The following is a 23473-nucleotide window of genomic DNA, read 5'->3' on the forward strand; positions in this document are numbered from 1 at the left end:
TTGACCACTTCTTGCATTTTAATGCTCTATGTAGAGGATTTAAAACATAATTGATGTTGATGCCTAATGTGAAGAAGCAGTTTTTAAACAAATTTGCAATAATCAATTAGCTTTTTGTGGTAAATGTCTACCTCAGCATGGCCAAACTTTGCACCTCACAAACTGGATGATTCCAGGGTGCATTAGTGCTCCACACTGTGTTCACACTGAACAATGACAAGTACTGTACTGTACAATGAGTCGACGCTTAGGCAGACATTCACAATGTTACACAATGGTTTGTGCACTTAAAACTTCTTAGAACAGGAGTACTGATGAAAGACCTCTCATTAGGTCAGTAGTTTACATGAACTTTGTCTTCATTCATGAAATGCACCCATTGAGACCATTAAGATGTCGTAAGGCCAGTAAACAAGCAATGCTAACCTTGTTTATAGTTTAACTTAACAAGAGCAAAGAGAATTGTTTTGTGACAAAGGTTTTGGAGTAGAATGTGCATTGAATCCTCTGTGCATCCTCACACCACTGGGCTACTTATAAAACTGCTACTCTGTGCAAATATGAAATAACTCAACTGTTTCATTTGGGTTTCTGAAAGTTCATGTTTTGAAGTATTCACGCCATGTCAATCAAGTCAGTGTACCTTGTGCACACCCAAACTAATATATGAGAGATAAAGATATATAAATGCAAAAATCTCCATCTTTTTATTACGTCATCACAGATGCAACTTAAGATTTCACGTTTCAATTGGGTTCAACTAAAAAGGCAGATCCACATATACTCAGTTGAATGCATTTGTTAATTAACAGGACTGTTATGGTGTTGGTATCTGATATGAAAATAAAGTGGAGGATTTGTGGTAGATTGATGTGGTACGGCTGCCAGTGATGAGGCCTTGTTGAGGCAGAACGGTCTATAAAAGGAGATAAGATAGATGATGTCCGAATACTGTACATGCTCATATATACTGTGGTTTGTACTTAAACCATCTGACAAGAAGTATTTGGTCTTCTCAGTACAGACAATAATGCTTTTTCCCTCTTTTCAATTGATTCTGATTCACAAAGAAATGTCTGAACCTGGAAATAATTATATTCTCCATATTAAGTGTATCCTATTGACATATCTACAAAGAAGAGATGCATGTAGTTACTTGGGACATCATCAATAGAGGATGGCATTTTTTTCGAAAAAGAAAAAAAAGAAATTCAGGAGCTGGAATACACCAAGGGTGTGTGGACAAAAATCAATCAGTGGTTCATTTTACAGTACAAACATCAAAAAACTGAAGGAGCACCGCCTTTGTGTACCTCTGTTGAAGACCAATGCACAGTTAACCATCTCCTGCATACAAGAGGGGAGAATTAAAACCAAAATTAAAACTCAAACACGTCGTTCTGCTTCTTCGCCAGCTTTGCCACCTCCAGCCGGATAGCCTGCACGAGTGCAGAGGTGGAGAGGCTGCTCAGGGGCATGCTGTCCATGTCCTTCACCACCTGAGTCAGCCTTTGCTGGGATACTGGGCTCGGGGAAGTGGGTGGCTGCTCCAGTGCCTGGTTGTACTGCAGGGGCAACCTGGTGGGGCTCCCCTGTGGGTAGCGAGGATGAGGAAAAGCCAAAGCCTCTACATACCCAGGCAGGGGAACCTGGAAGACAGGGAAGACGTGAAGTCAGTAATAAAGCCACTTCGTAACGTTACTACCCACCAAAATGAAGGCTTCCAAGTAGATAATTAGAAGGATACAGTATATGCGACCAATTTTTTATTTTGCTGAGTGAACTTTTTTTCTTGCACCACTATTTTAGAAAGATTTAAATGTGTGATAAATGAAAATATAAACAATTGTATCTGGGAAAAATCCTGATGAATGAGAAAAATTACAGGGAAGTAATGAGCGTGGAGATCTACTGTGTGAGTGTATAATGCTGAAATGGACTTTGGTTCAAACAGTGTTTGAACTCCAAAATGGACTACTTGTGAATGTTGATACAAAATCTTCAAGTGTCAGATTTAAATTAAAAACAAAAACAAAAATGCAAAAGAGGTTTATTTTTTAGGAAATGAGCTCAACTACCCCGGTATTTTGTTGTGTCCACTCAACGCCAGCCTTAAATTCAGCAAATGGTTTCTGAATGACACTGTGTGAAGGCATCTGGTTGAAACATGCAAAACCGACAAACAAGGAGACTCCTGTGCATGGGAGGGGAGGGAGGGACACATGGATGTATAACAGATCTGACCTGAACCCGTCTTATTTTAAAATAATGAAAAACAGAGGAGACGGTAGGACTGTTATTTAATGAGGGCCAGTCCTGTTCGAGGGTGGATAGGAACATGAGCACAAACAGACTTGTGTCAGTGCCATGGTGGGATGGTCTGCAACTACTGCAATGTTTAAATACAGAAAGGCAATCTCACCTACCCATGACAGATATATTTCCCTACTGATTTTTCAGAGTAATTATTCCTTTTTAGCCCTGGCTGTTGCAGTGATGTAGCACGCTTTTTGGCTCCATGGGGTGACCAGAACTTATGAGAAATATATCCTGACAACCAGGAGGTAAGGGTGTGGTATTTCAATAACACCCTACGAGACTTTCTGTGAGTCTACAATAATAATTCTCACTGATTGAGTCTAATCTTACGACACTAACACGCGAGGGAGAGAAACAGAGAACATCTTTTCTGTTAAGAGCACTTTTTTTAACCTGTACATGCTCTTCTACTTTCTATTTCTGCAAGACATTTCACAATAGTGAGTAGTTTATTTTCTGAGGTTTAATTATTAGGACAAAGAGTTTTTGGTCCACGGGGACAAATACGAACCGTGCTAGTTTAATCAAGACATCTGGTCATGTTACTCTACCTCTATACATTTCTCCTCTTTCAGTTATTATATCTATTTATGGTTTAGTAGGATTGGCTGCTTCCTAAGCAAACAAAATAGGCTTCCTTACAGAGTCTGCCCACTGTGGCGGCACATCCTCAGGCTCAGGTGGGTAGGACATCCAGGAGGGACTGTGGTAGGAGGTGGTTGGTGTGGAGACAAAGTATTCTGAGTAGCCGGGCCTGGTGGCTGGGATGGCATAGACGGCTGTTATTGGGTTTCCTACAGAGAAAAGAAGAGAGGCTGTCACGTTCTTCCACTGGTGATTGTACTTCAGGGGATGTATTTATTACTATTCTTGAAAAATGTATGCTGGCATGGAAGCAAAGTACACTGTGGGTTTCTTTTGAATTGCAAAGTCTAGACCTCTAGTGAGTCCGTCGGGAAAAGTCATTTTTTTTGTGTTTATTCATAACTTCAGGGGCCTAGGTGCCAAATGGTAGGGAGTGAAGTTGAGGTTAAATACTTTCTGAGTTTTGTCCCTACAAAATAAAATCACCACCACTGATGTAGGAAAAGTAGAAGAAAACAGACCCTTTGATGCTGCTGAAGCGTTTATTGATGTATGTGAATGCTGCACATATGGGTACTAGTCTTCATATTATTATAACTATTCAGTGGGTTTTATTTTCCATTCCAATTTTCCATTATGGCATTTTATCCCTTCTTTTATGTTCATTCTGTGTCTTTTTGCTTTATTGTAAAGCACTTTGTGCTGCAGTTCCTGTATGAAAGGTGTTATACAAATAAAGTAAATTACTATTATTTTTTACTCATATGCTTACCTGAGTAGTTGGACACAGGCTGCTCTGCAGTGATAGATGGAAGTGCTGCTCTAGTTGTTGGCCCATATGGGTTGTCGTTATGTTGACTCTGCATTTCAGTGACAGATGTCGCTGAGCTCCTTGCCTTAGGCCCCAAGTCAGAAGTGGAACTAAGTTGGACAAAGATTGGACATAAACGTAGAGTTACTGAAATACTTGGCCAGTACCACTAGATGGCAGACACTCTATGTGGAAAACACAGTACCTCATTAACATTCTTGCCATCTCTCAATGCACTAGTTCAATATTCAAATTTAAACAAGGCCTTAAATGACCCTGGCCACAGCACAGTACCTGGTGAATATCTAGTCCCTAAACATGAATTTGAATGTGAAAATGTGGACTGTTTGATGGGCTTCGAGATGCTACAGACAGTGTGTGTATGCTTGTGTCTGCCGGAATCTGTGTGTGTATGTATGTGTGTGTGAGACCGACTCAGACATACCGTCTTAAGGAGGTCCCAGGAGGGGGTCCATTACGAGGCGGTAAAGGGGGAGGAGAGCCCATGGCCATCTCAGGAAGCTGGGTGAAGCGAAAGGCCTTAAACAGATAGTGGAAGGCATTTAAGGTTACAAAGACTCTAACACAGTTGTTAAGAGAGGGGAAATAATCTCATCCCACTTACCGGTTTGGGCAGGCTGCATTGATACATTTCTGCACCGTAGGATGGTACCCACTGCAAGCCTCCCCTTCCACAGTTCATTGTACCCGGGGCGCTGGTCACCACGTCGGTGTAGGGGAGGGGAGGCGGTGCGGGACTGTAGTGGTCAGGAGGTGGGTGGTGGTGATGGGAGTGCCTTCCGGATGTGGACTGCCCCCCTGAAGCCAGGCTGAATGCCTCCTCCAGCAGCAGGTGCATCTGCTGTCGCACTTCATCAATGGACGGCTGTGAGCTCAGAGTGGACGTCTCCGAGTGGCCTTTCAAGCCCTGACCATACAGAAATCCTCGTGGCCCCATTAGACGGTCAACATTCGTCTCCTCAATCAACTCAGGCTCAGTCTAAAACATATGCAAAGACATTGAGACTCAACACACACAATACATAGAAACAGTATAAGCCATTTTTTAGTATACAAGAAAAAAGGACATGAAACTTGGACAAAATGTTTAAGTAAAGCGCCCAAAGTCACTGGTGATGGCTTGTGTGTGTAAATCTGTAGCAGCTGCCGCCTGGGACGGCATGTTGTGATTTACACCTGGACCAATATTAGAAAATCAATCCTCTCCTCACTGATTAACAAGATACGTATCAACAGATGCACCTTGAGAATCCTGGAAAGTAACAAGTTCTATTATGTCTCCTGTCATTCTCTCAGTGGGTTGTTGACAAGGTGCTGACTGAGCGAAGAAGAAGAGGCTGTTTCATGTTGTTTCTGAGACAAGTCAGCTGGAGGAGTTTAATCCAGCTTGGTCACAGTAGGTTCAGCCAGAACCAGGCAGTTTTTATTTCAGTGAGTGCTAACCTGTACTTTACTTATAAGCAATCCAAGTAGTTGCTGGAGGTATATAATATGTGTGCTAATGCTATTTTCCCTTTTTATTTCTCTTTTCTTATCTACACTACAGTATATACGGTATAAACGTCATTCTGTCTCCCATGTATATTCATTGAATTTCCCTCATTATTTGCCTGCTATCTCACTCCATTTTTCCATCCTCTTTCTCACATTTTGTGAAAGTCTCCATCTTTCCATAACCTGTACTCTTTCTCCATCTCCCGGCGTCTGTTTCCATCTATTCAGTCCTTATATTCAGTGATAAATGAATACAAGTTGAGGCTGCCCTACTTCCTGTGCGAATAGAGGGCATCCACAGGAGACCTAGTGTAGTGCACCTCATAAATCAGCCCGCCCTGCAACACGGAACGGCAGAGGCTTGCATCTGCAGTGATGGGGCCTGCAGCCACACTAGTCCCATTCTAATCAACAGGGCCAGGAGTTCTGAAAAAGGACTTTGTAGCTTGTATTGTGCCGTATTTCAAACTGAGCTGAACAGTTGGCTTAATAGAGTCTGACCACACAGCAAATACAAACGGACCAAGAATCATGACAATGGGTGGTCACAATCAAGGAGCTACTATTTGTCTGGATGATGTCAATTTGTAGTGCTTGTCAAGAGTCTGCTGAAGTTTGTTATGCTTAACTTAAACATGTGGCATTTTGCTCATGGCACCACCCTGGTGTCCCAATAGTCTGATACATCGGTATCAAATGCACAAGATTTTCTCAGCAGACATTTGACTTGCAATAGTAGGAAAAGCACAGGTGCATATAATAACTTATCTATTTACCATGTAAGTGTCCCAGGAAGCCATGCCAATGAGCAGGCACAATACCTGAGCCAGTTAGACCAATGTTTGTCCTGCTGTGACTGGTCAAAATGGCCGGCAGGTCAGTGGCAGTTCAGTGAAATATTTTTACCTCTGCTCATATATTTTTTACAAAAGTACAGCTCAGAATGAAAACACTTTTTAGGAACGGTCTGCTCGATTACCCTCAGGCGCTCACATTAGGTATTGTGGCTTCATGACAGAAAGAGCCATGCACAGAGCCCTAATGGAACAATGACAGTGTGGAGGCATAAACCAGCCATCCTGAGACGCATTACATATCAAAACGACAGGACTTCATAAATCTTAACTCTTAATTATGAATGAACCACTTCACTTCTTGCTGTGGCATACTTTTTACCACACCCCAGTAGAATATGTTTGATTTCCAGCTCAGTGTCTGCACAGTGACTTAAATTGGGCAATAAGGCACATATTTCAACTGACAAGCTCTGATTGATAATGATCCTTTCTATTTTTACATTGCATCATGCTAGATTTAAAACAGTGGCATTAGGTTCTTTTTTTACTTTCATCTGAATTTGGTACCAAGCATATAAATAGTTGTATTTGAATAGTAATAATACATTTTATTTGTATAGCGCTTTAAAAGCAATTACAATATAAACAAAATAGATGACAAAACAGTAACAACAACAACACACATAACTAACTTCCCAGTACAGAATAGCTCATCCCCAGCACATCATTAATACTTGATAATAAGTTCAAAACCAATCTGATAGTACCTGATATTATTTAAAAAGTAGCAACAAGGTGTTCTGTCAATCACTTTGCTAGAGTAGGTGTTATGTTTTTAAAATGGTAAACTATTTTGGCCAGTTTAACTGCATCTTGTTGGGAGACAGGGTCAGTTGGTGACAACATGTGACTCACATCATAGCCGCTGTTGCGGATGCCTCTTCTGGGTCTCTCCCTCATAACAAGCAGGTCCATCTCTGTTCCTCCAGGACTGGGACTGCTCAGACTCTGTCTGCTGCGATAGGCCGGCTGCCCTACTTGGGAGTGCCTGTCAATTGGAGTATAGGGTAAGATTTAACACAAATCAGACCTGGGGTATAGTTATTAAAAAATGAAATCATTTAAATTCAGCTTTCTTACTTTTCAGCCATAGTTTCAGGGTGCCTGCCAGTGAAGGGCAAGTGGGAGAGGAGGGGTAGAGAACAGAGTGGGGGAATGTACTGTATATTTGACCAAAAAAAGGTACATAAAATTGCTTTGCAGACCAAATACAATCAATATGTTAGGATATCTCATAAGGACATCAAGTAAGAGAGCTGAATCAACAGTTTAAATAATAATGATGTATCATATGCCAGGTATGAGGATATGCTTGAGGTGTTGCAAAGCACATTCAATACTGATAAAGCATCTAGTAAAACACAACTACAATGTACAATCAATGACAAAGGACAAGGTGCATTTCAGCAAACCTGCTTTGAAATGATCACTTAGTTAGGCAAAGCATGTTGGTGTAAGTGATCAGCCACACACTACTCAACAGCAAAAGAGTTGCTCAAATCTTTATCTTGCTCACTATGGTGGGATATAAGAATAACCACTCAACCCTTTGCTACTCTGAGTCAACACACGAGCCGAAATTCAAATGTTGATTTCCGCTCTGATGGCAGCTATTGCAGCTACATGTTAATCTCATGCGTGATCTGAGTCTGTAATAACCAAAGACTCCTTCCATTTTTTCATGTGCATCTGTGAAGCAGAAGCAGGACAGAACCAGCATTTAGGAACACCATGCCAATCCTCTTATCTCCATTATGGAAGCTCAGAACTTGGATCAAATTAATCAGGATGGCCTGATGGGTCTCTCACTGCCAACTAAGACAGGATAATGAAAACATTAGAGGAGACAGATTTACATATCTATAAGCTAATTAGGCACAGCAAGGGGGCAGCAGGGATGGATAACTGGCCATGGTTAGAAACCCAACCCCCCAATATGAACTGTCATGTCACTTGCATCTCTTTGTGATTGCTCAAATTGCCAAACCCAGGTTCCACTTGCTTTTTTCCCCTCTCCCCTCACCTCCTGTGAGACTTGACATAAGTGGAACCTCGCTCATCATCAGGCTCCAGTGGTCTGCCATGCTCACCGGCTGCCCTCTCATGGCCGTGCCGCTGTCTCTGCACCATAGCTCGACCGCTGCTGCTGCCGTCCGTGGAGGGGAAGTCATAATAGCCCTTCCTCTTAGCCTTCAGTCTCAGCTTGTTTCTGTAGTGCTCAATGTCTGACTTCTGCTTCAGAGCCAAGTTCACCTGGAGAGAGAAAAAGCGCAGGACGCATTGAAACATGAGGAGATCGGAACACAAACAGGCACATGCGGTATTATTCTGCTTTGTCTTAAAAGGGACGTGAAAGATCAGAGGGTTCACGTGAAAAATAAGCTCTGAAAATGAAGCTGTTCACAGTTATCACAGGCAGAACAAGTGATAACAGTCACTTTACTGTACAGATTGTTTTATATATTTTTCTGGAGAATAACACTTGGATGAGTTTATAATATATAGAAAAAATTATATTTTAAATATTGAAATGGAAGGAATATGTTTATAATTTCAGTACGGCAAGGAAATGCCCCTTTCGAGACTTAAACATTGTACTTTTTAAACACCTGATTGGATTCTTATGTGGTCGTTAGAGCGTCATCAGATGAAATCATACAATGCCACAAGCCATGTAACTAAATTAAAAGGGCGGAAAGAAAATTATATTTTATTTTATATGTTTGATGAAAGCCCTGGAAACCTCTTTAGTTATGAATATTAAGAGGTTCACATTCAAAGTGTCTGTGTGGTTGTGGTTTAATCTGATCTGATCTGATCATTACATTTTGATTCAAATGTTGCTTAAATGTGATTGGTGCACAGACATATCACCTTTTTCCAAAAGAGCGCTGTTCACTTCAAACCAGTGAGAAAAACAAAAAACACAAATGAAGAAGTTTTGCACGTGAAATGATCAAAACTACTCTAACTTTTGCAACAAAATAGTGATCTCATCTTTGTCGCTCATTATGAGAAGTTGGTACAGAACATTTAGGGTCTTTAACACAAATGAATGTTCAAGCAAGTCTGTGTATCTCGCTAAATGGATTTGTGCGTGTGCATCACCTCTCCATTGACGAGGGCTGAGTCCTGGCTGCGGTCAGAGGATGCGGGGTGTGTGTAGTGGGGCTGAGACGCCATGGGCTTTATGGAGATGAGCTGCAGGGAGCCAGAGGAGGTGTCATATGGATCTGAAGAACAGAGAGGGAGTTCACTCACAAAGAGACTACAAATACCTCTAATCACTGCACTGTCAGTCAAAAGGGGAACAAACTGTCACACTCCCTCTTTGTCTCTCTGTCTGACCCCCCCCCCCCCCCCCTACCCTCTCATCACCTTGTCTCTCTGTGGCTGACAATGTGGGGTTATGTCAAACATCCGTCGTCTGTGTCAGCAAATGAAGTAGTGGACGGAGAGGATAGATCACAAAGATAGAGTTGGCTTCAAAAGGTTGTGGCAATGCATCTCTGTGATAGATGAAAGGAACAGACTTTGCACTTTCATTTCTTATCTGACATCAGACAAACTCGATTCAATTCTAGTTTCCCTTAACTCAGCTGATGAATTATTCAAATCCATTAAGAAAATCATAATCTGGCAAGCTCAATCTAATTTACAAGCACGGTATATAAATTGGTAACTCACACCCAACACATGTGGGATATTTAGTGACAGTGAACAATAGAACAGTTAATTGTTCAACGTCCGAACGGCTTTTACTTAAACTGCTTTTGCATCTCAGAAGAGCACAAGATGTTTGACTTCATATGGTCTTTCTGCATTTTTGCATGAGTCAATGTGTGAATGAGTGTCACAGCATCAAATAATCTGACACACTGTATCATGCCAGCAGAGTGTCTCTCTCTCATGCATATTCATCGGGTCCATCTCCGCTTACTGCTGAGTGGCTACCTTTCTGGCTGTAAAAAAAAAGAAATAGCTGCAGTGCATCTCTCTTAGGGTACCTGTGTGCATGAGAGACAAAGACTGGAAAAGGGCTTCACACACAAAGAGAATGGGAGAAGATTTTTTTGGCATCTGTGACACGCCTGACCTTGTCTGTAAAGGAGCTCGTAGAATACATTATTTGTTATTTTTCATCAGTGTGCGACTCTTACCGTCCCTTTTGCGCGTCTCCTCCTTTGTCGGTTTCTGCTGTGCTGTGACTTTCAGCACTGTCAAGCTCCTGCTGGAATTCAGCTTCTCCGATTCGTTGCTGATGACGGAACCGTCCTCACTCGGCAACTTGCTGCAAGTAACCATAGCAACAAGAAAAGGCGGTGAGCTCTCCGGAAGCTGGGCTCTCAGCCAGGTTATGTCATCCCTCCCTTAAACAACGTCACCTTTCCCTCTCCCTCCCTTTTATGTGTGTATTTTGTACATTTACCTCCATGCTCTTTAATAAACCATTATGTCTTTATTACATTACTGTATTCTTACTTATGTGCCATGCATGTTTCAAAACCAGTGTGCGTTCATGTCTAGCGTGAAGCAAGACTAGTTCTTCCGTTAACTGGACAAACCATTGCTTTATCCAATTCTTGTTTCACTAGCTTCAAAGAGCTGTACCGTAGTTGGAATTGGAGCTGATCAAGCAGCGGCTCAGAGGACCACGAGGCTGACAGTGACATCAAAGCACCGTGGTCTATCCCCTAATTGTCTGGTAAAAATGATAACAGCAAAGAGAGACAGAGGAACAGCGGCTGCCCTCCCTGCTCTCGTCGAGGCAGTGCTGCAGAGCGCTAGCTCCGTGCTCCAGTCAAAGACGTGTTGTGTGTAATAATTAATTGAGGTGTGCAGAATGCTACATTGGCTATGTATGTTTGATCCAGTGACGGTGTTTCGAGTCTAACAGATGTGTGACCTGTGTGTAAAACTGAAGGGATTGATGAAGAAGCAAATTAGACAAGATTGTGTACAGCATGCATGTTTTTAAATGTGTTTGTATCCAACATACATAACAGCCCTGTTTCTAGCCCTGAATTCATAAGTCATCTTATCTAAATCTTTTTGAAGGTAAATAAAACAGTAACCTATGAAAATGTAACCTCACAGCATCATCTGGCAAGACTCAACAGGCATTTTGGGACAGATGTCACTTCAAACCGGCTGTACGTCAACAAGTACTGTGATTAAATGATTTGCTCGTCTGCCAATGGTCTTGGATTCAAGTAAAGTGCTACAGTAAAATCAAGTTGCACTTGTTCCAGATTTCATCATCTCATAATGAGATCTGAGGTTTTGGAGATGGAGGCTACTTTTGTGCAGCTAGTTAAAGTCAACCAGGCTCAAGCTAATTTTTGAATAATGTATTACATACTATGTCACAGAATAACTAACTTCTAACTTCATTTATGATGTTACTATCTCTGTGTGCCTGAAAAATCAGACCTGTCCTGGGATAATAGCACATGGCTGGTTGAAAACCGGATAAACTATTGAATGATTACTTGAGACTCGGTCTCATAACAAGGAGAGAAACTTTAGGACCACCAGTTTGATGAATAACAAATTAAAAACTTTTGCTGCCTCAGGAGTCTGCAAAATCATTACTGCAGGACCTCCAGTCTATATATTTCCTATTCTGTCACAAACATTTCATTTGATCTCATTATCCAACATGGCTGTGAAAAATTACGCCCTTTTTCGTTCCTCGATTAAATAATTTAGCATGATTTAACATGGCAATTAATTTCCGAAACAGCCCTTCTGACTGTCAGATAAGGTAAATGGTCCATTTCACCTGCCCACATAGAGAACTCTGTTAATTACCGCCTATCAGCATCAGGGTGGAATGAGGACAAACAATAGGGCTGGAGGGATCTTTGTGTTTTATCGCCCTGCCTCTCTCTATGCGACCCAGGAGCTTTCTGACAGAGCAGTGGTGCAATTGTTAAGAATAACACACATACATATACTCTATACTACCATTTGGGATGATGCTTGCCTGAAGGATAAACCTTGAAATATGTTTGAATGAATTGAGATCTTTCAGCCGATCGGAAGAAACATGTTTCCTTCAAACATGCTGACGTGTTAATAAGACAAATACAGCTCAGACTAATGAAAACTGAGCATGAAAATCTAAATCTTAGCTGAGCCTGGTAGACTGAGATTGAGATATCCTAACCGCTGCTGTACAGAGAATAAATACATTTGATTGAGGTAAAAACATGGCTTTTCCTTTGTGCAACCCTCACGTAAAAGCATTTAAGTTTTTTTTTTTTTTTTTTCATTCATGCTCAATTAAAATTCATGAATCTCCTTGTGTTTTGTGTCCTTGATAGCATTATCCGTAACCACTTAGCCTGTTTAGGGTCTCTGGGGGGCCAGAGACAATCTCAGCTGACATTGGGGGAAGGCAGGGTACACCATGTACAGGTCGCCAGACTATCGCAGGGCTGACATACAGAGACAGACCACCATTCACACTCACATCCACAAGCAATTTAGAGTCATCAACTGACCTGCCTTTGGAAAGAGAATCCTTGCTGACATGGTCAGAACATGCAAACTTCAGCCCCGGAATCAAACTCGGGTCCATGTTGACGTGAGGCGACAGTGCTAGCCACACCACACCACCATGCAGCACTGAGTTATATTCATGCACAGTGTTTAATCTTACCACCAAAATAAAATGAATCACATTCTCTGTTTGACTGAATATCAAGATGTTATTGCTTCACCTACAGTACATCCAGATGCTCATATTTAAACTTTATTCTGAGGCCAACATCATCTAAATAATGTTACGATATTGTTTTACTTATAATACCACTATTGTAGTATTAAAGGTTTGGTGATACAAATTACAACATGAGGAGGTCAATGTGTGTAGATATAACGATACCTCTTGTGTTTGTCAGAGGTGAGGCTTTTCTTATTGGCAGTTCCGTCTTGCTGCAGGGCCTTTTCTAGTGAAAGCGGTGTGTCCCGAATTTGTAGAGACATTACTAAGGTATCCTGACTGGCAGGCAGGGTCTCCTCATCCCCTCCCTGTTGGCCCAGGTGCTGCTTGGCATAGTCAAAACCCTGGACCGGCTGATGGACAAGTGTTGAGTGAAAATAAAAAAAGACAAAAGAGACAGATTTAAGTAAGATTCATTTCTATTCACATACCTGCAGTGACATAACGTTGAGAGGAGAAACAAAGAGAAATGCATTAGCCAACCACGTAAACAGACACCTCAAATTAGGAGATGTCCAGAGGACTTAAGGAACTGAACTGGGATTACTGCTCTACTCTGCCTTCAAACAGATAAGCACAGAATCAGCGAAGGCTGTTTTTCATTTTCATCCAAATTCCTGTCGAATAAATGACTCGCAGTGGGCGGTGACAAGATGAGATCTGCAGACTGTCACAGAAATATTGTAGTGAAGTTAAATGTTTGAGGATAAGAGGGAGGAGGAAGAAGGTGGAAGAGGATTCATGGTGTTCTACCAAACACTAGATGTCAAAGTGTTTTATGGCGGGTGTACTGAAAGAACCAAAACAGTTCAAACCCCCAAACCAATACACACACCAACAATGAAATATTTAAGACTACCCTCATTGCAGTGTCATAAATTGTCCGACACACACCACGTCCTCAATGCAGCAAAGCTGTGGTGCAAAATCAATATGTGATCCTCCCCCGACTGAAGAACATGCATCCTCTCTCTTCCTACAGCACACACACACACACACACACACACACACACACACACACACACATAGTAAAGATTTTCTTTGGATCCAGTTTGCTCAGTAAGTAAAAGTGCTATTGTAGCTGGTCTCAAAAGTGGAAACTCTAACAAGGGTGTGTGATGAAAGCTTACAGTCAGTGAATGTAATATAGACGAGGCAATGCAAGAGCCTGATTTAAATGTTTCACTCCATCTTTGAGCATTTCAAGAGTTTTCCTTTAGCTTTTACATTACATTACTTAGAAGGAAGTGGCTAGATATTCACCAAGAATGTGAAGGTCTGTCTGAAGCAACCCAACCATATTTCATATGATGATTAAATTAGGCTTCTTGGTGTTTTTTCATATGATGAGACTTTGCATGACTTTAAATGTTGTGTAGTATTAACTGCTCTAAAAATCGCACTGAAGTTGCTTACTCAGCTTAATATAGAAGATTTGATTACTTTCTCTCAAACTAAATTCCATAAATAAAGGATGTGCTGAGTGTTATATTTTGCATTTGCCCTTATCTACATTGATGTATAACAGTGCAGAGAACAGCTGGGCAGAAAAACAACAGACATGAAGGCAGAGATAACATTGATTAGGACATTGTGATGAAATCCTTGATGCAACAATGGTGGAAACTGTTTTCAATCTTCAATCTACACATAACAGACAAGTGTCGGTACACACAAACTCATTCTGCTTGAAAAAACAATCTACATGATAGCCATTCTCTGTAAAGCTTAGTCAACTGGAGACCACTATAAGAAGAATAGGCCTTTCATCCAAGAAAATCTCATTGTGAAAGGTTTGTTACTCCTTAGTTTTCATCAGCACAGCAGGGTCTATTTAAATGTATCAGGTAGGTGATGTCTGCCCAGAATGCCGTTCAAATCCCGCTGTTGGCACAGTTAAGCCCTGAAGATGAAAACACAGATCGGTAATGAGAGGAGATACAGAAAGGGAGGTACCTGGTGATAATAGCCCACATCTCTCCGATAAGCCATCTGAAAACAAGAGAAAATGTTTTAAACAGTGTGTGTCTGTGGTTAATCTTGAAGTCTCACGATTAACCAGGATTCTACCAATGCGTTAATACGGGTCGTACAGACGGCATTATGCAGATAATACAGAATACAACACAACCATACAACAACAATTCTGTATACAAAGGTAATTTGCACATTCATCATTGCGGATCCTCATCGCTCACTGACACATACTGAACCACTGGAGCTATACCCTCACGATAAATACATTAAGGTCCTTGTAATAAGTGTTAAGCATAAGTTAATAGGTAATAAGACCCTTATAAGCCCTTACAAGATTCTTATTAACAACATATGTGTTAATAAGACTATATACATGTTAATAATAGCCTCATTAACACGTTTATTGTTGGATTATAAGACATCTTTAAGCATTTATGAGATACTTGTTAGCAGTTTATAGACTGCTTAGGATGGTTATTAAAAGCATTATGACTTTCTTATAAAAGTTTTTAAAATACCGTTATAAACTCATTAGTTGAGTTTAACGACCACTTACCAATTTTGTTATTTTTAAATCTTTACTAAGCTTTTTGGTTGATTTAGTAAGATTAATACATACTTTATTATGTATTAATCAGCAGTTATCTATGCACTTATCATCAGTTAACTGCTCTTTTCACATTCTGAACATGTGATATAAAACATCACTAATCACATCAACAAAACCAAGAAAAGCTTTAATCATCACAACTGAGAAGCTTGAAAAATGACTGATCATCAAATGTGTTCCAATTACAACGTCATTCGATACAGACAGATGTTTACACAGTATGCATAGAAAGAAAGAGAGATACCTTCGCTCTGGGATTCAGGTTGCCGATGGCATCGGCTTTAAAGTCATTTTTATTCTTCCTGCACAGCACAGCTGTGATGATGATGATGATGAGTGTGACTACGGCGATGGGGGCCAACACTGCAGCGATTATCCAAAGGTTATTAGGAGGGTTCTTGACCACAGCTGAAAAAAGAAATACTTTTTCACCATCATCACTTCATTACATGGCATCCAGTAAACACTACATGATAACAATTAATCCACTTGGAAGTATAATACAGCACACTTTTCCTGCTAATACATGCAGAAGCATCCGTTACACACACGCTAAGTGACACTGCGTACAGCTCAACCTGGGATACAGTGTGCCTGATTCAGCTATTGTAGGCAACAATCTATAAGAGAATGCAGCACAGCCTCTTTCTGTCTTCCCCTCTCTCCTGACCAGCTCTGTCTCCCCCTCGGCACCCTTTCTCCCTTTCTCTTAGCAGTGAGCAGACTGTAGCCCAAACAGACAGGGTCCTGCCTGGAGCATTTCAGAGAGATTAGAGCGCAAAGAGCTTTCTCAACCTTTTCTTCTTCTCCCCTCACCCCAGTCATGTGTTTTGGTTTGCATGTCTGTCAGTCATTGTTTCTGCCTATTTGCCTCCTTGTTAAATGCTGGAAAGATTCGGTGCTTACGTTCTGCTTGCAGCTGGACAAAGTAGCCAAGGGTGAGCGCCATAGTCTGAGAATCCACTGTGTTCAGGACCTTGGCAGCTGACGTGCCCGATAAAGGAACGCCATTGTGCTGGACATAGTAGGTCATCTCTGCTGGATTCTTCAACACTGACAACCTACGGATACTCACCATCTGATTAGATAAGAAGTCAATATCAGCTGTTATTGAATGACTGGCTTCATTGTTATGAAGAGGCTTGCATTTCAGAAAACAAAAGCAAAAAACATGCATTTAGGCGCAGAGTCTCGTGAGAGGAAAAACTACATGGACAGAAGAGAGTACTTGTTTAGTAAAACATTCACCCTCTAGCTTGTTTTGATGAGCAATTAGCAGATGATGAGCTTAGAAGCTCCCTAATTAACAAGGGCTGACCAAAAGTAATCATGCAAGCATGTGCAGATGAGGGCACATCAAAGTGTACACCTCATGCAATATTCATACTTTAAGAAATAAGCCAATTGGATTAATGTGTTCATTAGACTTCTGACTAACAAGCCAGGGCGCTCTGGTAAAACATCAGAATAAGAATGATTTACTGTTTTCACTCTTGAACCCTTAGCATTGCAGACTATTTGGTCTTAGACTTGGCATTCCTCATGGGCTGCCGTGCCAGTTTCTTACCTGGACAGTGTAGCTGCCTACAGCCGTGGCTCGTCTGAAACGAGTGCCCTGCTGACCTGCCAGCACAAACAGCTCTGCCAGCCGCTGCTCCATTAGATTGGCAAAGCTTTGGTACTGTCCCTCTAAACTGGCGTTATCCACATCCTGGATCACTGCAAATGTATACAAAAGAAAGAGGATAGCCATATGGTGGTTAAGAGTGAAATTAAATAGTTGGGAAGCAAAGAGAGTCACACCATGAAAGAAGAGCTGGGGGCAAAATTAGAAATGTACGTGTGTGAGATGAAAACACATTTGAGCATCCTCCGTTTTCATATTACAGTATATGTCCCATTTAATATAAAATAATAGTTACTGTGTACAATAACTATGCCATCCAACCGAGCAGTAGCACTACAACAGCCTTATGGGAAGCTCATGTTGTTCTGTGTCTGATGGCAAGTTGTTATACGCCAGAACAACTTCATAAACTAACGACAAATCCGGCCTGTGCTTCCTGAAAGCTTGTTTTGGAGTCTTCATGTCCCCTATTAGTCAAACATCCCCTAATGCAACTTTAATCTCTTCGGTTTTTGTAAACAGTTGAAAAGCTATAATCCTGGTTGTACATCTTGTTCAGTGTGAGTAAATCCCATTATATAGGGGATGACCTTGAAGTGACGCTGCCTCTCACTGCAGTAAGTGCAGGGTTAAGAGCCACACAGCCCGATCTCAAAAGCCCATCCATTATACAGTACAGCAGTGTGTGCGCCCTTGAAAACTGTGAAATGTATTCATGTTGCTGCGAATATATGGAAATACTGAATAATAAACAATCCAGGAGCATCTCATTGCTCCAGTGAAAGGAGACCGTTTACATTATAAACATAAGCAGATTACATTACATTACAGTCATTTAGCAGACGCTTTTATCCAAAGCGACTTAAAATTCAGATTCTATCACATTTCTACACCGTAGGCACAGCTACAGGAGCAATTTCTGGGGTTAAGTGTCTTGCTCAAGGACACATCGACATGCGACTAGCGGAGCCGGAGATCAAACCGCCGATCTTCTGATTGAAGGACGGCCCTGCTCTCCACTTAGCCACAGTCGCCCCACAGATGTGTTTAACTTTCCATAAATAGTGCCCTGAAGTCACAAATGTAAAAGTACATTTCTTTCACATACATCCTGTTCCGGTGTTTTTTGTGTCGTGAAGTAGTAAAGAAAGAAACATGGAGATGGAGATTCATGAGTAGACAGACAATTCACAGCAGCATTGCAATGTGTGCATCATACAACATAACACACATACTGTAAGTTGCCCCAGAAGAAGTTGTGTTTATTATTAGTTCGTAAAAAAACAAACAAGAAAGAATGATATACCTACCAGTAATAACCCAGAAGTCTCTCGTAGCAATGGAGGTGTTCAGATTGTGATACTCCAGTGCTGCAAGGACATGAAACATAATCATTTTGCCCTGATTATTAATCTCCATGAAATACAATTTTCAATTTACTCTCCAATCTTTTAGTTTTTGTTTTATTTCCTTGAATAATATTGTATGGGGAGATCTTCATTCAATATTCAATTGCAAATTGTTTGATTTTTATTGTAGCAAGAGCATATCATAAAAAAAAAAAAAGATTGTAACAAAGTGAAATTAGACAAAAAAGACATAAGGTGAAACTGCAAACTGAAAGCAAAGTTAAATCCAAATCCAGGATCCTCTTCTCACGCTGCAGTTTTGTTTACATATGCCTTTTCAAATTTTAAGAAGCATGTCAACAAAGAGCGGCAGCCTTTCTATCAGCGCAATCAGTCTGCAGTCTCACAAAATGCAAAAAAACATCAAGAACAATCATTTTATTTCCACTGCTGAAACTGTTATCAATGCCACAAGAGGTGGTCTTACTCGCCAGAAATGTGTTATTTGACAAAAAAGTGCTTATAAACCTGGAGAGGGGGAACAATTTTGTGTGGTTGAATTCTCAGTTGAAATCCTCATTACCACTATTTGTCAGACAAATAAACAAGGAGAGATTTCAGCTGTCTGAACTCTGGTTGTCTCAGTCTTCTTTTACATCTATTTCCTGCTTGATTACGCTCTTGTGCTGGAGGCTGGTGCAGTGTTTGGGGCAATGCTGTATTACTGGCCTGTGAAAGCAAGCTTGCTACATAAATGTACACTCAGGCATGACAAGAGAGAGGGGTGCTGGGCGAGCAGGGTGAGAAGAACAGTAAGGGCTTTGGCATTGCCTGTGGAGAGGGCTGCAGGGCTGTCAGCAAAATCAGTCCAACGTTGTCTGTACATAAGTGGCATATTAGTCGGCGAGGAGGTTTCACATGAGCCTGTGCTGTTGTGTGATGAGAACCTGGGAGATACATTTGTCCAGCATTCATAAGTCATTCCAAAAATGTAAAAAAAAAAGCTTACAATTCAAAGACAGAAAGCTATTATTGCATATTTTACATCAGCTGTTATAGTTAAAAATGATCATTATGGTCTAACGAGAAACATTTTGCAAACAGCTCCACTTATATTTCACCTGAGAGTAATTGTTAAAGAGCAGAGGGGGAGTAGAGCAGCTGAGTGCAGCCGTCCAGCCTACACAAGCGCCACAGGAACGACAGAATACTCGGTGCTACGAACAGACACTGCGGAGTGGTGTGAGATCCCTGGCCTTTTCTGTCAGCGCAAAGCCCAAGGTGGTGTGAGAATCCCCTACTATTAATTATTTACTGCGGTGATTGCCTTTGAAGTGAGGCGGCAGCCACTGCCAGCATATGCTCACACCTCCTGCGAACAGTGTCATATCACTAATGGCAAGTCTACTAAACAAAAAACAAAACAAAAAAAAGACTCTCACATACTCTTATTCATTTACTCTACTGTCTTCCTGGATTTGTATCTGTGTCAGTTTATGCTCTCTTAGAATCCCTTCTCGGTATTGGGTTGGCTACCTCTCTTTCTCTGTTCCTTAACTGAATCATCCTGCCCGTGGGTAACTTCACTTTCTAACTAAATTCAATCACAACACAAAGGGAGTTTTAATTGAATGCTCACTAGCAGATAACCTATTCATCTTGTTTTAAGCAGTGTGTACATCTAAACTGCCCCTCAGTGACACTGATGCTGCACCGCCTGCCCCAAAACCAGCCTGAAAATAAAGGAAATCTGTAACATTCTATGGAGCAGAACTGTATAGCCGATTCTAGGCTATGATTGGCCGGTCTGTGTTCGAGGGGCGGGACTTAGAGACGGGTAAATTCAGGGGCTGCGTCCTACGAAGACTGGATTTAAGGGATGCAAGCCCGGAAAGTTTTGTTTAAGAGGAAACAGCTTTCAAATTGTAAATCTTGTATCTGCATGTGGCCCTCAGTATCCCATAATCCATTGCAAGCTGGTTGATTGTGTGATAGGGTATTGATGCTGCCCACATAAACTCGTGAAGTGGTGAAATATTACATGACCGTGTTTTATCTACCAGGTATTCGGTTCAGCTGATCATCGGTCACATTTAAATGGATGACATTTGGACGAACGAACCAGTTCACAGGGTATAGGAGCGCACTAACACGCCATTAATGTTGGTCTCTGTGTGGTTAGACGTCTAATTGGGGAGGGAAGCACAGTCCAGCCCCTGGATTGGAAAACAGTGTGTGTCTTTCCAGATACAGACATTATCGAACATACTCCAATACCAACAGCACATGACTGAACATTACATTTTGGTTCTAAATTCTGCTAAATATGGCCCGGCCAGATACACTCTTGGAAGTCAGAGAAGATCTATAGCCCATTTACCCACTGGCCTCAGCAAAGTTGAACAAGAAAGTTAAAAAAAAAGAGCTTTGATCGGGCACAGCTAGATGGTAATACAGGCAAGCCCCTGACTTAATTCCTGAATCAAGCATCAGCTCTGCTATGATCCTGAGCATGATGTTGCATAGCAAAAGCTCTGTCTTGCTAAACTGACCAAAGTCTGGAGATATTTAGTCACTGCATCTGGTTAGAAACCATTAAAATGAAGCAAGTGAGACTTATTCCGGCTTGAAGAGAGGCATAACCAGAGGTGTAATTTCCAGTCATGGGCCAATTCAGAGCCTGCCCCTGGATTTCCAAAGTCTGCTTGAACCAATATGTCTTTATATAGATTTTCACCACACCTCCTTATGCTTGGTAAGGCAGAGATTACATAACGTAAGACACTGAGGCTCCTTTTGCACATAGTATATATGAGTCTGTGACGGTTATGGATTTACCTGAGATGTTTGTCTGGAGAACTAATGACATTCCCATCAGCCTCAGCTATAGTAACCTGAACTTTGGCTGACTTGCGATACCAACTGATGCATGTAGATGCGGTGGCTGGTAGCTCCCTCAAACTTGTAATTTGTTATATTTTCCTCTTTTAATACTGGAGCTTGTATGGCATATTACAGAGATACCTTGAACATTGGTAAAGGAAGCATGGGGATTGGATTTAGTGCAGCGGACCTTGAGCCAATCGCCTACGGCATCTTTCAACCACCCAGCCAGACCAGCCGGACCAAACGCCACCTAAAAAGGAGTCGTCCAAGGAGTAAAGGGAGTAGAGCCGGGATGGGAGCTAAGCTAACCCTTGGACCTAAGGCTATTCTACTACCCAGCCTACTTCTGGCTGATGTCTGGTCGCAGGAAAGTACGATGGATGAAATACAACTTCAGGCCAAACCAGCAACGAGAAACCGCTGTGCCCGCATCTTTACAGAGACCTGACGCCATCGTTGCGTACCAGATCAAGCTGCACTTGACGGGCAAGTCAGAGTGCAGGACTCTGGTGGGACGAGAGGAGGCAGACTCTGTGTTTACATCAATGATGCTTGGTGTTCAAGCATAGTCAAAGTTGATGGACAATGTTTCCCAGATGTCAAATGTTTAATGTTAAGATGCTGCTGTTGCTGATGTTGTTGTTGATGTTGGACAAACCTGTGTTGCAGAATAACAATAAATGATTTGATAACCTGTAACACCGTGTCTACACAGGAGGCGAAATGTGAGCAGCAGATCGGTCCTCTGTCAGTGTCTACACAGTATGTGTAGGTCATCTACATTTTGGCAGTCCAAAATAAAATCACTGTAGTTAGAAGTGTAAATCTGAAGAAAATAGACTTGAAGATAAAAACTGCGTTGCTGGGTTGCTGTGTACTCAAGTGTGAAATTGTGTGTGTTAAAGGAGCTCAAATGCCTAATTCAGCTGTAGGTGCCGTGTTATTTTGCTGAACCTATATTTCTGAATTTACTGTAAACGTAAGTCAAGCACAGGTTGAATCTCTTCTTTAGGGATCAATGAAGTACCATAAAAGTGATGTCTCAGTTATATCTCAGAGTTCTACATCTCTCTCTGTTGAGCAGTTTACATTAGAGACAAGCTACACATTGGGACTAAGATTGCTGTTTAGACTCCCGCTGTTTCCCTGTCACTCTTCATTTTCTCTGAGCACAACTCTAACAAAGATGGAGGGCTTGGCTGAGTATGCCCTCAAAGGAGGCTAAGATGAAAAGCATGGGCTTAGTTGTGTCCTTGCATCTAACTATCTTTAAGTGACTCAATCATTAAAAAACCACAGTGATCGTAAAAGCAGAAGATCAGTCCCTAACATCCAATTACTGAGGAACTGGATGTCAGTCAGGCTTAGCGATTGAATTCCTGAGTTATACCATTGTCTAGATAGATATCTGAGATAAACCGGCCCATGTAAATAAAAAACAATGCTCAGAAAACAACTACTTTCACTACATTATATCAACTGCAGTTCCTCAGGTTGGATTCAGTCTTGATTTCTATTAGTGCAATCAATCAATATATAGTATCAGTTCCTTTGCCCAAAGGTCTAAAACCAAAGATATGAAACCAGCATGCTTTGTGAGACACAGGCTGAAAAGTGTAGACCTCTTGAAGGTTTCAACATATAGAAAAACAAGTAAAAGCACAGCACTTGTTTTTTTAATGTTAAATCTAGTTTGTATTTGGAGAACAAATCATTCCCAAGAGAACACAAGAACTACTTCTGGTTATTGAATTACTCCTGACTAACAGACGTATTTTTGAACACAAATTGTAACTTACGCTCAGCAATCATAAGCGGTGGATAGAAGAGGAAGTAGCCCACCAGCTCAGCTGACAGCTGACCAAGGAGATTTGAGGCAGTGGTGCCATTAAGAAAGACAGTCCCATTCCTCACAGTGTAGACCAATGACACAGCAGGAGAACTGGCTGCCTGGGAGACACTCAGCATCTGGGAGGGAAGGAAGAGTACAGGCTCAGAGTCAGAAGAGGAGACAGAAAAACATAGGTACAAACATATAAAATGCTTGGGATTGCATTACATTACATTGGGATTAGCACAAATCCTGTAAAACAAAATGAAATAATAGAGATGACAAAAAACGGTTGTTGTCTTGGCTCAACAAATATGAAAATCATCAAGAAACACAATGGCTGAGAAATTGGCAAGGCATTAAAGAGTGCAAAAAT

General features: G+C 41.3%; 1 protein-coding gene across 1 annotated transcript in view; it reads right to left on the reverse strand.

Moving 5' to 3' along the window:
• Positions 1 to 684: 684 nt before the first annotated feature.
• Positions 685 to 23473, reverse strand: part of kiaa1549lb (KIAA1549-like b) — a 28678-nt gene continuing 5889 nt past the window's right edge. The window contains exons 5-20 of the mRNA XM_076110256.1: positions 23066 to 23234; positions 18342 to 18401; positions 16972 to 17123; positions 16311 to 16482; positions 15649 to 15812; positions 14774 to 14809; positions 12980 to 13170; positions 10248 to 10378; positions 9196 to 9320; positions 8111 to 8340; positions 6943 to 7075; positions 4341 to 4715; positions 4161 to 4255; positions 3677 to 3825; positions 2962 to 3113; positions 685 to 1649 (exon numbers count right to left, since the gene is read on the reverse strand). Coding sequence (XP_075966371.1) covers positions 1380 to 1649; positions 2962 to 3113; positions 3677 to 3825; positions 4161 to 4255; positions 4341 to 4715; positions 6943 to 7075; positions 8111 to 8340; positions 9196 to 9320; positions 10248 to 10378; positions 12980 to 13170; positions 14774 to 14809; positions 15649 to 15812; positions 16311 to 16482; positions 16972 to 17123; positions 18342 to 18401; positions 23066 to 23234 — 2604 coding nt within the window. The 3' untranslated portion in view covers positions 685 to 1379. The remainder of the gene's footprint in view (positions 1650 to 2961; positions 3114 to 3676; positions 3826 to 4160; positions 4256 to 4340; positions 4716 to 6942; positions 7076 to 8110; positions 8341 to 9195; positions 9321 to 10247; positions 10379 to 12979; positions 13171 to 14773; positions 14810 to 15648; positions 15813 to 16310; positions 16483 to 16971; positions 17124 to 18341; positions 18402 to 23065; positions 23235 to 23473) is intronic.

Source organism: Anarhichas minor, unplaced genomic scaffold (assembly GCF_050575085.1).
Source record: "Anarhichas minor isolate MPS153535 unplaced genomic scaffold, ASM5057508v1 ptg000042l, whole genome shotgun sequence".
NCBI lineage: Eukaryota > Metazoa > Chordata > Actinopteri > Perciformes > Anarhichadidae > Anarhichas > Anarhichas minor.